This window comes from Monodon monoceros, unplaced genomic scaffold (assembly GCF_005190385.1).
Source record: "Monodon monoceros isolate NGI ecotype Baffin Bay Population unplaced genomic scaffold, NGI_Narwhal_1 Super_Scaffold_21, whole genome shotgun sequence".
Lineage (NCBI taxonomy): Eukaryota > Metazoa > Chordata > Mammalia > Artiodactyla > Monodontidae > Monodon > Monodon monoceros.
Genome location: NW_021703778.1, coordinates 79,793,200 through 79,808,919, shown reverse-complemented (window position 1 = coordinate 79,808,919; position 15,720 = coordinate 79,793,200). Strand labels below are relative to the sequence as shown.

The following is a 15,720-nucleotide window of genomic DNA, read 5'->3' as shown; positions in this document are numbered from 1 at the left end:
CAGAGAAGGAAAGGTGTGGTCATTCCCTCAAACCATCTTCACTGTACCATTTTCCCCCTGTGATGGTGAGGGCTTTTGTATTCCTGAACTCTCAGGAAGTCTTAAAAAAACAAAGTCTTGTTATCCCTGACTTGTTTGTCTATTAGTTTACATGGGAAATGACGTAAACAGAACGTGCTGGACACACAGCTTGTAATGAGGCTATTAGCTCGCTACAAGCCTCCTTTGGATTCTGGCTGCCTCATTCCCAACAGCTATGAAGGTCTGCAGACTCTTGATTTTATCTTTGCAAATTATTCCTTTTGTGTTGAAACTAAGTCTTTATCTATCCAAACACGGAAGACAAGCAGAGTGGTGTCTGAGGCGTGGCATACTTTCAGAGGCCAGGCTGCAGATGGAAGGCAGATAGATCAGATAAAACAAAGTCATCTCACTTTCTAACACTTGATTGACTAGTATGAGGCTGCAAATTGCAGTCACACGGATGAACAGATTCTTACTCTAGAAACATGAACTCTTGAAAACAAATTTAATGTAGGCAGTTACGTGACACTGCCAGCTGCCTATCTGATACCCATTCTAGCTCTTCCTTACAGACCCTGGTTTTGATGGCGGCCACACGCTCAGCTAAAACACTGGCCTCCTCAAACTCCATTCCAGGGTCTCCATGACACAGTTCTAGTTAATAAGGCATAAAGCAAGAGTTTCTGGGAGAGCTTTCTCCTTTTTAATATAGGTGCCACTCCCAAAGGCAGCTAGCACGAGGAGGGAAGCTAATACTCTAAGGCTGGGGAACAGAATGGGTCCCTCAATGGCACTGGGGAGGAGGTTCGCCAGCTATGGACTGCCATCATGAGACAAATAAATCTCTATTTGTAAGTCCCTATTAGGTTTCCTGTTAATTGCGGCTGAACATAATCCTAACCGATTCAAAATGGTAATATCATATATGTATGTATACGTGTGTATACATAATACACTTGACACTTTACACTTAACACTGCAGTTTCCCATCTGATCCTCAAAACAGAAATACTGGCGGGATGGGGACGGGTGGGGGACAAGGTTGTTGTTAGTATTCCTTCCAATCCCATCCAGCCAACTGCCTGGGCCTGGGACCTGGATGGCACCCTCTGCCTTCCCTCTCCCTCAAAGCTAATCCCACCTTTTAATCCACCAGTTCTCCCACCATACAATCTCCCGACTCTGCCCACTTTTCTCCATCTTCTCTGCTGCAACCCTACTCAAGGATACTATGATTTCTAGGCTCAACCAGCCTTCTAACTGGTCTCCCTTCCTCTTGTCTTGCCAAGGAATCCATTCTCTTCCACTCGGCCATGGTTAATCATCTCAAATGCATAAGCCCTTCCAGGTCTGGTCCCTGATCATCCATCCAACTTTCTCTTTGTCACTCCTGTCCACACTCTCTACCTTCAGGTCAGGCCCTGGTCTCTAGGGTCTCCAGGCCTTTCCTTTCCCTGCTTCACAAGGCCAGCTCTTCAGGACTCAGTTCAGCCCTCTCCTAGTCCAGGAAGCCTTCTCAGACACCACCAACACCCTACCCTCCAACACCCACACGCAGGTAAGCTTCCTGTGCTCACCTCTGGCCCTGTGCTTACCAGACTGCATTGTGCAGGCCTCTTTACCTGTCTGGGTCCCTCACTAGACCACACACTCCTTGAGAACATGACCCATGACTTATTTGTCTTTACATCCCAGGCACTGGCACAAATGCCTAGAATACAAGAATGCCTGGAGTGAAAGACTGAATGAACAATGTCCATTTTACGGATAAAGAAACTGAGGCTCAAAAAGAGAGGTATGCTCAAGACTTCACAGCAAGGGTCAGCAAACTTCTTCTTAAAGGCCCAGACAGTAGTAGATATTTTAGACTGGTGAGCCAAATGGTCTCTGTGACAACTATTCAACTCTACCACTGGTGTGCAAAAGCGGCCACAGACAATATGCAAATAAATGAGTGGTGCTTTATTCTGATAAAACTTCATTTCCACAGGCTGCGGTTTGCTACCCTTTACTAGAGAGAAAATGACTCACTCAGAGTCTGACAAATAGTAAATATCAAAGCCAAGACTCAAACCCAGGATCACAGGGATCCTTCCACCAGAGAGAGCTGCCTTCCAAGATACAACTGCCTGTCAAACGTTAATTCCCTATATCTTTCCCCATGTTGAATTTCAGTGCTAGGAGGGTACTGATGGGTGACACCCATTAGACAACAAATGAAAATGTTACCAAAAACTGGGTAACAAGGAGAGGACAGTAGGAAAAGTTTTATTTTTTAATGTAAATCAGAGTAATAAAACATTTGTCTTCAATCCTAGCTAGAGTTAGCACGATTTAGGATAAGCAGAGCAGATAATTACAAGCATGGCTTCAGAAACACGACAGAGCACCACCACATACCTTAACTCATTTTACCTTTTAACCAATTTTTATCTAAAATGATGATAAAAAAGGAGGGTGACGAAAATCTAGCCTTTTCTTCTTGTCTTCCCCCTTTAGACTTTCTGACTTCCTGAATAATTATAGTCTTGAAAATTGCCTGGTCATCCAAAGTTTCATCATTTGTTCTTAAAAGCTATATAAAAATTGGCAGAAGTTCAAAATTACAGTCGGTTCCGCACATAAAATCTTCAAGATGACTTTTGTTCAAGATGACTTTGAACTTTTGTTCAAGATGACTTCAAGTAACTTTTGTTCACTACAAGTGGTCAAGAAAATAGCAATTTTAAGAGCATTTAAGAGCATTCCACTGCTCTTAGGAGAGTCCAAAACCCCAAACCCAGAGGTCCAGGCCCCTCCCACCCTGGCCCTGGGTGTGCCTCCAGGCTCAGCTCACTGCTGGCACCCTCTGGCCACACCCTCCTTCCAGCTCCTGGAGGGCATTGCACTCCTCTTACCTGGCCTGACTCCGGGTCATCCTCAGGTCTCAGAGAGTGAACCCACCCACCCCAAAGCTGTGCTCAACCCATTCATGGCACTTGGTACCCTGTACCTTCCCTCTCATGTGATCTCACTTTTTCTTCACTCTGCTTGACTAGAAACTCTGTGAGGGGGGAGATCCAAGCCCATCATGGGCATCTACTTGCTGAATGAATGAGTAAACACCAGAGGGTGCCAACTCCAAATTCCCAGGCTAGAGTCCCAAAACCAAATGCAGAGAACCAAATGCGGGCTGCAGGTGTTTTTGCCGGCTCCCTAGCCTCAGCACTTTGGCTTAAAAGAAGGAAGGATGCGTGTTATAAAGAGACCACAGGGCTTCATTCCTTTGGTCTTCCTCTCGGTCTAATGCCTGAGTCTCCCTTAGAGAGAAGTGCTTGGTGACCTCAGAAAGACGGAACAGAGGCAAAGTGAGTATCGTCTGTGCCAAAGGCACTAGCTACCACCATGAATACTGCTGGTTTCCCTGCAGGGTTTCCAATCGTTCCAAGCGACTGATACTGAGTTATAGAGCTTCTTTTGATCAAAAGCACTATAATAGTGGTTTTTTAAATAACTAAGTCATCAATGAGCAGAAGTACAAACTAAACTTAGTGAGGGTTCTGGCATCCTCTCAGCCAAACTGGAGGCATCCTCTCAGCTCCTGCTGTCATTCGTGTTAAGACATCCATGAAAATGACCTGAGAACTCTCATAGCACAGCATAGGAAGAGGAGTGAAGTACACATAGTAATTTCTCACTGACCAGAGGGTTAACCTGCTGATTGGTAAAAACAAGGCTGGCAGGAAAACAGGGATTTGGAGGAAAAAAATAATTTAGGAAGTCCAAGAAGGCGTTTGTTTCCAAAACAAGTTGGCTGCACATGTGCCGATGCCACCGTTCATTTACGGGGAGCTTGACTGTAGCCTGTGTCCTCCTGAGCGAAGGTCCCGCAGGTGTTACAAAGCTTGGACCACGCCTCCTTACAGGCATGAGAACTAGCCCATGCTGGCTGAATTCCAATATGCACTCCTTCAGTCCTTAAGAAATGCTGGTGTGATGGCCTGGCCTCTTCATGCCTTACTTCAAGGCCCAGGGGTCAGGTTTTTCCGGGCCTGCTCTTCTCCCTGTGTGACGAGAGGGACCACAGATACAGCCCCACCTCAGTAGTCCCTGCAGGCGCCGGGTCAGGGGTGGTCTGTGTATAACCATAGTCCTGTTCTTTCAGTTAACAAGGCTCAGCACCACCAGACAGTCATGAGGAGATCACAGGGTTCTAATTTTTGATATTCAAATATAAAACCACATCATCTCCACACTGCAATCAGCCAGGGATTAGCATGAGTTATGGAAATACCACAGATCCAGGATAAAACAGAATTAGTGTCTGATAGCTAAAATCTTCCCAAGAAGCATCACTGAATCACACTGAGTGCTTTGAGAACATCTTGCCAGTGTGCACACATATCTGTGCACAGGGCTGTGGGTTTGGGTGCTTCACCTTCAGACAGGGTAGAGAGCGGGCTGGCCCTGGAGTCAGACTGGACTTCAGCACAACTCACGACCCACTGCTCTCAGCCGTACCATCTCTTTAGGACGCTTAGCACCAGCCTTGCCTTACTCCTGAGGTTGTCATTGGGCTTGAATACAATTCTGTACATGGAAACGGAAGCCCTCAATAACTATAGGATGCAGCCCATTTATAAGGGATCATCACCATTATTTTCATTCTCAATTCCTCTGCTAAGCTGACTTGCTACGTCAAACGGCGATACACAAAGCACTGACACAGGTGCCCTCCCTTTCTGACCTACCTGTGTTATCTCTGGCCACAAGACCCTTAGAAAAATCCCCTGGAGTTGGGGAGGTCCTGCTGTCCCACTTTACCATGTCGAGACTGTTGCAATATTCCCATCTCTTCTGCTGAAGCTCTTGTAACCAGTAAGTCATGAGTTGACGATTAGGGGCCTAAAAAGAAGGAAGGGGAAAAAGTGTTATGGCCACCAATAACATACCTTAAAAAAATAATTATGTTTTGTGAAGACAGACTGGACACCTTGCCACATGAAAGGGAGAGGTAAGAAGAACAGGTCAAAGAAATTTCAATTTCAAGATTAGTAACTTTGGGGGCTTCCCTGGTGGCGCAGCGGTTGAGATTCTGCCCGCCGATGCAGGGGACACGGGTTCGAGCCCCGGTCCGGGAAGATCCCACATGCCGCGGAGCAACCAGGCCCGTGAGCCACAACTACTGAGCCTGCGCGTCTGGAGCCTGTGCTCCGCAACAAGAGAGGCCGCGATAGTGACAGGCCTGCACACCGCGATGAAGAGGGGCCCCCACTTGCCGCAACTAGAGAAAGCCCTCACACAGAAACGAAGGCCCAACTCAGCAAAAATAAATAAATAAATTAATAAACTCCTACCCCCAACATCTTCTTAAAAAAAAAAAAAAGATTAGTAACTTTTGTTCACTACAATTGGTCAAGAAAATAGCAATTTTAAAATAAAGAATTTAACCCTAATAATAAGAAATCTTTTTAAATTCTAAAATTACAGAATGATACAATATAACATTTTCCTCAAAAGGTTTTAGGAAGGCTTGATATCCCCAGTGCCCTTTCACTCTGAGCACCTATAAATTAAGAAGTCAAATCTCACATGGGTATGGATAACATCCCTGCCAAATCAAATCAAATAATGGTATTTAGATCCTGTCAGCAACTGGGAGAGTGAGCAAAGAAAACTGCAGATTAAAAACTAGAGAGGACATCTATTACAATGGCTAAAATTTTTTAAAATTGATAATACCAAAGGCTGGAAAGGATCCAGAGCAACTGGAACTTTCATTCATTGCTGGTGGGAATGTAAAACGGTGCAGCTCTTTGGAAAACAGTTTGGCAGTTCCTTATAAACATACACTTACCAAGTGACCCAGCAACCCCACTCCTAGGTATTCAATGAAGAGGAATAAAAATGTACATTCACACAAAAACCTGCATGCAAGTGTTCAGAGGCTTTATTCATGATCGCCAAAAAGTGAAAACAAGCCAAATGTCCTTCATCTGGTGAACAGATAAACTGTGGCACATCCGTACCATGAAATACTGTTCAGCAATAAAAAGGAGCAAACGATTGATTCACACAACATGGATGAATATTACACGCATATGTGAAAGAAGCCAGTCCCAAAAGGCTACATACTGCACAATACCATTTATGTGACATTCTTGAAAAGGCAAAATTATAGGGACAGAAGACAAACCTGTGGTTTCCAGGGCTTGGGTGAAGGGAGTGACTGACTACAAAGGGGCAGCACAAGTGGATTTTTGGGTAATCAACCTATTCTGCACCGTGACTGTGGGGGTAGATACATGATTCTACGCATCTGTCCAAACTCAAAGAACTGTATACCACAAAGAGTGAATTTCACTACAAACATTAAAAAAAAAAATCAACCAAGATACAGAGGGAACCCAAAACAATGAACCTAGCTACAAAAAACAAACTAGATGGCAGGTGTGGGTCACAGGTCTCCAGGCTGCCCCCAAAAAGGAGTCCCAAGGAGAAGGATGCCACGGCATGATTATGGGAACCAGTGGCATCCAGTAAGGTGTACAGACATCAGACACAGTGGTTTCGGCACCTATAAATTCTACCCCAGGGTCAGAGGCAATCTGGAAAACTGCTTTGTAGGCCCGACAGCAAGTGACAAGCCAGAGACCAAACCTCTACTGTCCACAAGCAAAGTGCTCTTGCTACAACCTGGAGTCTTTTTAGTGACACTTGCAGGCACAGCCCTGGTAAGGAAAACCATTCGCTACATGATCTCTGGGTTTCTTACAGAAAAGCCCTCCGACTATCAGCCAAGCCATCATTTCATCCATACATTCAACGAACATTTACTATTAATATTTATCTACCAGGAACCTGGAATCAGGGCTTGTGAGAAAGATAGGAAAAATAAATCAGTAGTTTCAAGAGTGTGTTAAGTGCTATGACAGAGGTCTGAGTGGGTGAAGTGGGGCTGGTGTGACTGAAGGGTGCAGAGGAGATGGGTCAAGGGTCAGGTACTGAAAGTTTAGGAAAACTGCTACCTGTGGATTCAAAACGTTCACAGTCTTGGCTTAATGTCTCTCTTCTCGAATAAACATAAACTCTGAGATGTCTCCATTTTTCTAACATCCAGCTCAGTGCCAGATACATATTGGTTGAATAAATAAGTGAAGAAATGAATAAACAAGTAATCATAAAATGATGCAGGAGCTTGGTCTTAAAGGGGAAGCAGGTGGTGGCCAGAAGGACAAGACAAAAAAGAAGCTCCAGGCAGAGACAAGAGTATGTGCAAAGGCCCAGAGGCAAGAGAGCACAGGCAAGCAGAGGCTGGCAGGGGGGTGGAGCTGGGATAAGCAGGGACAACGCCCAAAGGGACTCCAGTGCCTTCCTGGATTCTTGGCAGGGCAATGATGAGATTAGACAAAGTCACTGCTCTTGGAAATTGGGGGGGCCGGGGAGGGGGGCAGGGGAAGAAGGGTTCAGGTAGAAGAGGAGATTTGCTCAGGCCCAGGAGCCCTAAAGCACAGCTGGGGGCTCAGCCTGGCTCCGAGGCAGGACAAGAGACCCCAGCATTCCCAGAGGAGGGGAGAGAGTGGCTGGAAGAGCAAGGGGCTGGGAGACAGCCAAATCAGAACCCAAAGCCCACCTAATCCCTCCTCCTCCGTCCTTTCACAGAGTCCATACTGAGCACCTAGTCTCCCGACCCCCAGCTTAGGGGAAAGTGTGTGTTTTGACAGTGCGTGCATGTGTGTGCAGATGTGTGCGTGTGTTCTGGTCCTCCCACCAGCTCCCCTGCCTGGCCCCCGTCCCCATCCCAGGGAGAAGACCATACTGTGTCAGATCCATCACTAACCTCTCTACCTGTTTCCTGAAACGCAAACACCATGAGAAGGCTGCTTGTTACAAGAAAGCCTTTTCCCTTTAAATCTCTGAGTATTAAATTCTGACTGAGGAACAGTTAGTAACTTCTTAATCATCTCTCACTAAATTCCTCGGGCAAAAAAACTTTTAGATCACATGCTCTCAATGTCTGACATATTATTCATGTTACAGAAATCTGGTCAATAAGGCAGGCAAAACTACCTCGAGACAATGATTAACTGGGGTTCATTTCCTTGAAAAACAAAAAAATCTAGCAACCACTAAAAGCATCTCAAATTCAATCCCCAAGCAGCTGTGAAAGGCTGTTGGGGGCACATGGCTCCAGGGCATGTGCTATGATCAAGGAGGCGGAAAAGCCCCTAGAGGCCCTTCCCTCAGGGAGCTGAGACCCATGAGACAGGGCAGGATTAAAAGTAGAACAGCACAACCAGCAGCGATCTACAAAACCTCCGTGTTTCCCATTTGATATCTTTTAAACAGAGACTGAACTGAGATTTGATCTCAGTTCAGTCCTAATTAGATGTAGAATCACAAACTAGTCTCTTCATTGCCCCAGTCCTGTTTAGTCAGGTAAAGTTAGTCTAAATCTGCCCCATCCAAACACAGTAGCCGCTAGCCACACATGGCTCATGAGCACGTGAAATACGGCTATTACCACATGATGAAATATTATAGACACATTGGGTTAAATAAAATATATTTATTAATTTCACCTGTTTAATGTGGGTATCTGAAAACTTAAAAGTATATAACTGGCGAGACTTCCCTGGTGGCGCAGTGGTTAAGAATCCGCCTGCCAGTGCAGGGGACACAGGTTTGAGCCCTGGTCCGGGAAGATCCCACATGCCGCGGAGCAACTAAGCCTGCAAGCCACAACTACTGAGCCCACGTGCCACAATTACTGAGCCTGTGTGCCACAACTACTGAAGCCCGTGCACCCCAGAGCCCATGCTCTGCAACAAGAGAAGCCACCGCAATGAGAAGCTTGCACACCGCAATGAAGAGTAGCCCCCGCTCACTGAAACTACAGAAAGTCCGCACGCAGCAACGAAGACCCAACGCAGCCAAAAATAAATAAATAAATTTATTTTTTTTAAAAAAGTATATAACTGATTCACACTGTCTTTATTGAACAGTGCTGGTCTAGATCATGATGGCAAACAAATTCCATTTTGAGAGCCAAGGTTGGTGGGAGATCTGGCTAGGTGGGAAACCCAGCGGGTGGGAAACGGCCTTGGGGATGACCAAGGGCATGGGGTTCTTGAGAGTGTGGGGCAGCCAACATTATTCACCTCCCAAAGGACTTTATGACTCAAATAACTTTCTTCTTTAACTAGGTACCTCCATATCTCCAACCACGCCATGCTCTGTTAATGTCCATGGAGATGCCAACATTATTTGGGGACCCCAAAGAATGGGTCTGGCTGGTCTGGCTGATGGCTCACAGTTTCAGTGTCTTCACTGCCCCCTCCCAAAGGAAGGCAAGGACCTTCGAGTGATCTGGCTTCACAGACAGCACCTCAAGGAGTCCATCACCAGGGCTCGCTCCACTGAGCTGCAGCCCAGCTGGTGACAAATGAGCCAGTCAGTGCTGAAGCTTATCACCACCACCAGCATAACCCGGAGAGAATCAATTTCTGCCCCACCCTACCCCAAATCACCATTTTAAATACTTTAGTCCCAAATTCTGAAAAGCCAGACAGACATTCCAATCATACTGGAAGGAGCAAAGACGAGGCAAAGCTTCACAGCTCAGTAGACAGTAAGAGCCGATGCCAGGCAGGCATCCAACAGGTCAGTAACAGCATCTACTGTCTGAAGTCTCACTGAGACCATATCCTGAGTCTCCCATGACACCATTCTCTCCAACTCCTACTCATTCTTCAAAACCCAAATAAGGTTTCCCTGACCTGCATGCTCTTTCCATCCTCGGAATGGGGAACTCACAGCGCCATGTAGCCCAGGACAGCTTCCCACGGCAGTGTGCTTCACTAGTCTAAGTTCCTTCAAGACAAAGGCAAAACCTGCTGGCCTCAATATGGCCCAAGATGTGTAGCACAGTGACTGGAATGCAGTTAAGCATTCATATATCTGATTCATTCTTTCCTACGTTCAGCTACTGCTACTGCCTCAAAACTGCTAAAATTATAATTCAAATATGGCACCAAATCCAAACATGAGAGACCATGCCAAACATCTTGGAAAGCCATTCTGGTTGTCCCCTACACAGCTGCATGAATGTCCTGGGGAGCTGGGGGCAGACAAGGACTGGGTGGGCACAGTCCTGATATGACAGACATCTGCTGCATTTAGGCACCATGACGTGAAGTGCCAGTTCAGAGAATGTAAACCAGGCCATGCCTCATCCAGCTTGAGGTGGAAATCAGTCCCTGAAAGCTGGCTGAGAAGAACCATGCGATACTCCAGCTGTTCCCACAAGCCTTTGCACCCAGACCTCTAGTAGCCCAAAACAAGTCCACTCTTCGGGAGATGGGCCCCAGACACCTGTCCCTCCTCTTGGGCCCCAGGGACTTCCCTCTCTCCAAGACCAGCTCTTTCCTTGGTGCTCAGAAAAGTCCCACAGTAAAGTTAATTCATCTCAACACACATTTATTTATTAAGGGCCCACTCTTGCAGGCAAGTGCATTACTGGGGATGGGGGCTGGAGCCACAATCTTGCAGCACACACAAAGAGTCAGGCCTCATCTCCTAACTACATTCTCACTATACCACCAACTGACCCAAGCACTCTTATTCCCCAGCCCTTTGGTAAAGAATCTCCATCTAAAAAGACTCAGCACATTTTAGAAGCTATAATAATGCTCATTTCCTTTAACCAAAAACTCCATTCCTGGGAATCTAGCTAAAGTAATCCAAAAGAAGAAAAAGGAGGAGCACCATATACATAGAAATGTTTGTTCATTCACTTGGCAAATATTTATTAAGAGCCTGACTTAGGCCAACGCAGCAGTCAACACTAGGGGTACAGAACTGGGTGAGGCCTGGTCAATTTTCGGCTCTCAGACGCTCCCAGTGAGCAAACGTTTCCTTTATACCAGCAACAGACAGTTAGAAACATGTTCACAATTACAAACAAAACACAAAATGCATAGGTATACATTTAAGAAATCTGTATGCATTATAGAAACAAAAAAAATCCAGCCAAAATTCTAAAAAGTTCTTCAAAGCATGGCAATGAAATTATAAAATTCATCTGAAGTCTAACCTTTGAGAATTCTGAAAAAGTAAATGAGGCATGAGGCTTTGCCCTACCAAATAAGTAAGCATATTATAAAGCCACAATAATTAAACCAGCACTCTACTACCAGAGGATCAAAATACAGGGCTAAATAGATATAAAATACTTATGTGGCATTTCAAATCAAATCAGTGGGAAAACTATTAATTATTAAACAATGACATTAGGACAACTGGCTAAAAATTTGGAAAGAAATAAAAGTATTATGAATTACGACCTAGGTGTGAAACCTAGGTCACAATATAAAGGAAAATAAATTCAAAATTGATTCAAGATTTGAATGCAAGATAAAAACCATTTAAATTAGTAGAAGATGCCTATGTAAATTAAAATTAAGTTTCTGTCTCTTTCTGCATCTTGTAACAACAGTTGCGTAGATTTCTGCCGAATTTTAAAGGTACACAAGGGATGATCTGACTTTACATCCAACCATCAGCATAGCAGCACTTCACACGGAAGGTCTGTGCAGAGATCTCCTGAACAGTTCACACTGAAGTACAATCAACGGCCACGACGAATGCCCTGTGACAACAAATGCCCTGTGCGTCCTGACTCTGTGGACAAGGAAAACCAACGCTCTTTCAGGACAGAGCCCCAGATTGAAGGCTCGAAGGGCAGATCTTCAGACTGCAAGCCACAGAGCTGCTTCTCACACGGGCAACTCTAGGGGGCTGACTCCAGGCTGAGGAGGGGCAGGGAGGCATTGATTTTCACTGCATTGATTATTTACCCTAGCAACACGGAAAAAAGTCTCTGCTGTAACATTTCTATTCTCTTGGAATGTAAAAGCCTGTCTAAACGCAAAAAGAAAGACAGCAGAGAAAAATATCTGGATGTGTGTCCAAAACCACCATACAAAATTAAAAGGCAAACTGAGAAAAAGACCGAACAAATTCTAAGTCACTAAACATAGTGTGGAGTTCCATAGTTTTGCAGAGGCACCTCATTCTGCCAGCACTTAAGGAGCTCCTGTTTGCCTGGGAGCTCCTATTCAGCTTTAAAAAAATAAACAAAAACAAAACCCAACAACATATTTTAGACTTTTTTTTCAATAATAATAATAACCCATGTTTGCTGTGGAAAATCTGAAAAATCCAGAAAAACAAAGAAGAAAATAAAATGAATATAACCACATCCCCAGTAATAACTTCAATCAGCACTTTGGAGTACATCCTTTCAGATACTTTTCTATCCATAAATACATGTAGCAATTTTCTTTACAAAGATGGAATAAAATTATATAGACTATTTCATAATGTATACGTGCATATTAGTAATAATATTAGATACCATTAAGTAAACAATTACTATGTGCCAGACATCGTGCTAAACACTTTATACACGCTATCATTTAAAGCTCATAACAATCTCACAAGATAGTATCATCTACTTTCCCAAAGTATTACCTACTTGGACTCAGGAGCCTAACTGAGTTCAAATCCCAGCTCTGCCATTTGCTAGCTGTATTAGGCAAGTTACTTAATGTGTCTCGGACTTCTCATTGGCAAAATGTGAACAACAGGAACCTACTTCATGTGATGTTGTTATGAGGATTAAATGAGTTAACGCGTGTTAAGCTCAAAACAGTGCCTGGCACACTCATTAGGCGTCAACCATCCATATTATCATGATCACCCAAGATCTCACAGCCAGTTGGCACATCAAAATTCAAACCTGGGTCTGTGTTCCTTGCTATTAATGGGAAGACGGAGAAGTGCACGTCCAAGACAAAATCCATCCCCTCAGCATGTCAGCAGGAATCAGAAGTTCCTCTATGGTCTTTCTCAGATACTGAAATGTTGACGACCCCAACCAACAGCCAAGTTCAATTTAAAGTGTGTTGGCTTCATGAGCAAGGACAACTCCCACATCAGAGGCTGGTCTTCTTTTTTTTTTTTTTCAGTACGTGGGCCTCTCACTTTTGTGGCCTCTCCCGTTGCGGAGCACAGGCTCCGGACTTACGGGCCCAGCGACCATGGCTCACGGGCCCAGCTGCTCCGCGGCATGTGGGATCTTCCCGGACCGGGACACGAACCCATGTCCCCTGCATCGGCAGGCAGACTCTCAACCACTGCGCCACCAGGGAAGCTCGAGGCTGGTCTTTTTGACAGTACAGAAGTTCCTCAGGACATCGAAGGGGGCTCAGCACAGCTTCACTGGGTTGGAGAGAGTATGACCATCAATCGGCTATAAGGTACTCCCACTGGATGCTCTGAGCCACAATTCTTCTCTAAAGACATTTCTTTAAAAATAGACTGCAGTGAGCAATAATAAAACCACACATAAACAAATGTAGAGAAGAGAGGAACCGTCTTCCAGCATAATAGGATCACCAGGTCTCCAAGTCCAAAGAATCCCTTTGTCAGTCTCTCAGATTCCCGCTCCCTGACACTGTCCTGGTTCATCAAACTCAGGCCTCTGCAAGAGCGTCCTAACTGGTCTTGCTGTCCTCAGTCACCCCTCCCCAAACCCCCTTCTTACACATAGCCACCTAAGCCATATTTATTCCATGCTTAAAACTCTCTGGTGGCTTCTAAGTGCTGGGCAATTTGGCATGGTCACCTGGCCTACACTGCCCCACACTCCACAGGACCATAGCCTTTTGCCCACACAACAGGCACACAGAAGCCAGCTCAGCTTCAACGACCCCTCCTTCTACTGCACTAATTAAACCCATTTGCAAACACCTACTCACCCCTCAAGACCCAGTTCAAACACCCCATCTATGAGGCCATCCGACCTCCCTTATAGAATCAATCATGCTATATGGTGATGACAGAGCACTTCAGTCACCCACTTAGGGTGTGAACTCTGGGCTCCTCCCCAAAGTGTCAGTGCCTACCATGCTTATAAGTCAGAAGAACAGAATAACCAACAGTCACGAGACAGCCACGAGAAGAGAACAGAGATGGGCTAAGTTTGCACACGTCATAGAAAGCAATTTAAACTGCATGCATAGTTTGACTCAGTCATATCTTAAAAGGATGCAATGCCTGTTCATAATGAAGGAATTTTCGTTTCTTAAATCTAAAGAAGGATATCTGAGGGATTCCCTGGCAGTTCAGTGGTTAAGACTCGGTGCTTTCACTGCTGTAGCCTGGGTTCAATTCCTGGTCAGGGAACTAAGACACCACAAGCCCCAAGGCGTGGCCAAACAAAGAAAGAAAGAAGTATATCTGGATTTCCAAGGTAATTCTTCCATAAGCAATAAAAAGCACAAGAACATTGTAAACAGCCTGATAATACAAAACAAAACTCAGATGAAAAACAGACTACAACCCCATATCTGATAAATAACTTTAGGTTCCAAATATTCTTCTCAACATTTCAAAACCATGGGCCTGGAAACAATCTCAAGGGATCTGGCCCAGTACCAATGAAAAAAAAAGTAATTTTTCCTTGGGAAAGTTTTGAAATCTTCTGTTTCAGCCCAGTGACTGATGCTGAGAAGGGAAATAATACTGGATCTCCTGGCTCCTGGGAAAATGGAGTGCAATTGTACAGACCTCCGTTCCTCTAACACGATAAGTTCTTATTTTTTTGTCTTTTTAAATGGCTACCCTGAAGTCAGCATTTTCACATAATTTATTTTGCAAAATAATTACATGAATTCTAATCTAAATCCTTTTCAAAGGCTGAGCAAGAACCTAGACCTCCCCCTCCATCACTTTCCCTGGACAGTTGGCAGTGGGGGGCAGCCTCTCCTCGGGAAGGTGCCCCACTTCTCACCCATTCTGGGAGGTAGCAGTCTGAGGAGTTTTGCCATCTCTGATACTCAAGCATCTTCTTTTAAAAAGCAAACACCTTGAGAGATCAGCCACTCCTTAAACCCAACTCTAACAATTTAATGAAGATTACAAACTAGGAGAAGACTACAAACAGAACAAAGACAAGCAAATGCGTGTTCTAGAAAAGAGGACAATAAAGATAACTGGGCTTGTAAGGGGCCTGGCCTAGATGACAGATTTCACCAAGGCAAGGGCAAGGACAAAGACACTCTCTGGGCCTGCTCTTCCCTGCAGGAAGTGTGGAAGCCTGTCAAAACGCTTTCTGTTTCAGAGGGAAGGGGACCACGCGGGCTCCGAGTGACCACAGGGCTACATTCCTATGGCTGCCTATCAGCTCTGCCATTGCACAATAAGAGAGCGCCAGGGTTTTATGAGCTCAGGATAAATAAAAACTCCTGCAGCAACAGCCAGCAGACTGGCGGAGAGCCCCATGCCACCTCTGTCTGCAATGGTTTCCACACACCATGCAACACTGCAATGTTCCGGCTTGATGGTTTTTAACTTACAAGTAGGACACAGGAATGACTGACTTAATATGAAGTTTTATGAACTGGGGTTTGGGAGGGGCAGATTCCCAGGCACCGCCCATCAGAGATTAGGAGGAACACGGGAGCCTGAACCAGAAATCTGCCTAACCTTTTAGTGAGTTTACAAGAGTGTTTGGGAAGCATGTTGATTTCTAACAGTCTTTTAAGATAGAGCTGGTGCCTCCAGAAAGTGCCAGATGGTTCTCCTATATCAATCGGTTATTTCCCCCTCTCTGGGTGAAAAGCTGGGGGCTCTAAAAGTCCTTATCAGCTG

The 15,720-nt window shown here is 45.1% G+C and overlaps 1 protein-coding gene across 4 annotated transcripts in view; it reads right to left on the bottom strand.

The window, feature by feature from the left end:
• The window catches only part of TBC1D2B (TBC1 domain family member 2B), an 87,366-nt gene that overhangs the window by 61,995 nt on the left and 9,651 nt on the right, over positions 1-15,720 (bottom strand). For 3 of the 4 annotated variants that reach the window (XM_029237341.1, XM_029237343.1, XM_029237342.1), the window contains exon 2: positions 4,755-4,908. In XM_029237341.1, the coding sequence (XP_029093174.1) occupies positions 4,755-4,908 (154 nt within the window). Of the gene's footprint in view, positions 1-4,754; positions 4,909-15,720 lie in introns of those variants that run through there. The other variant, XM_029237344.1, reaches the window with a different exon arrangement.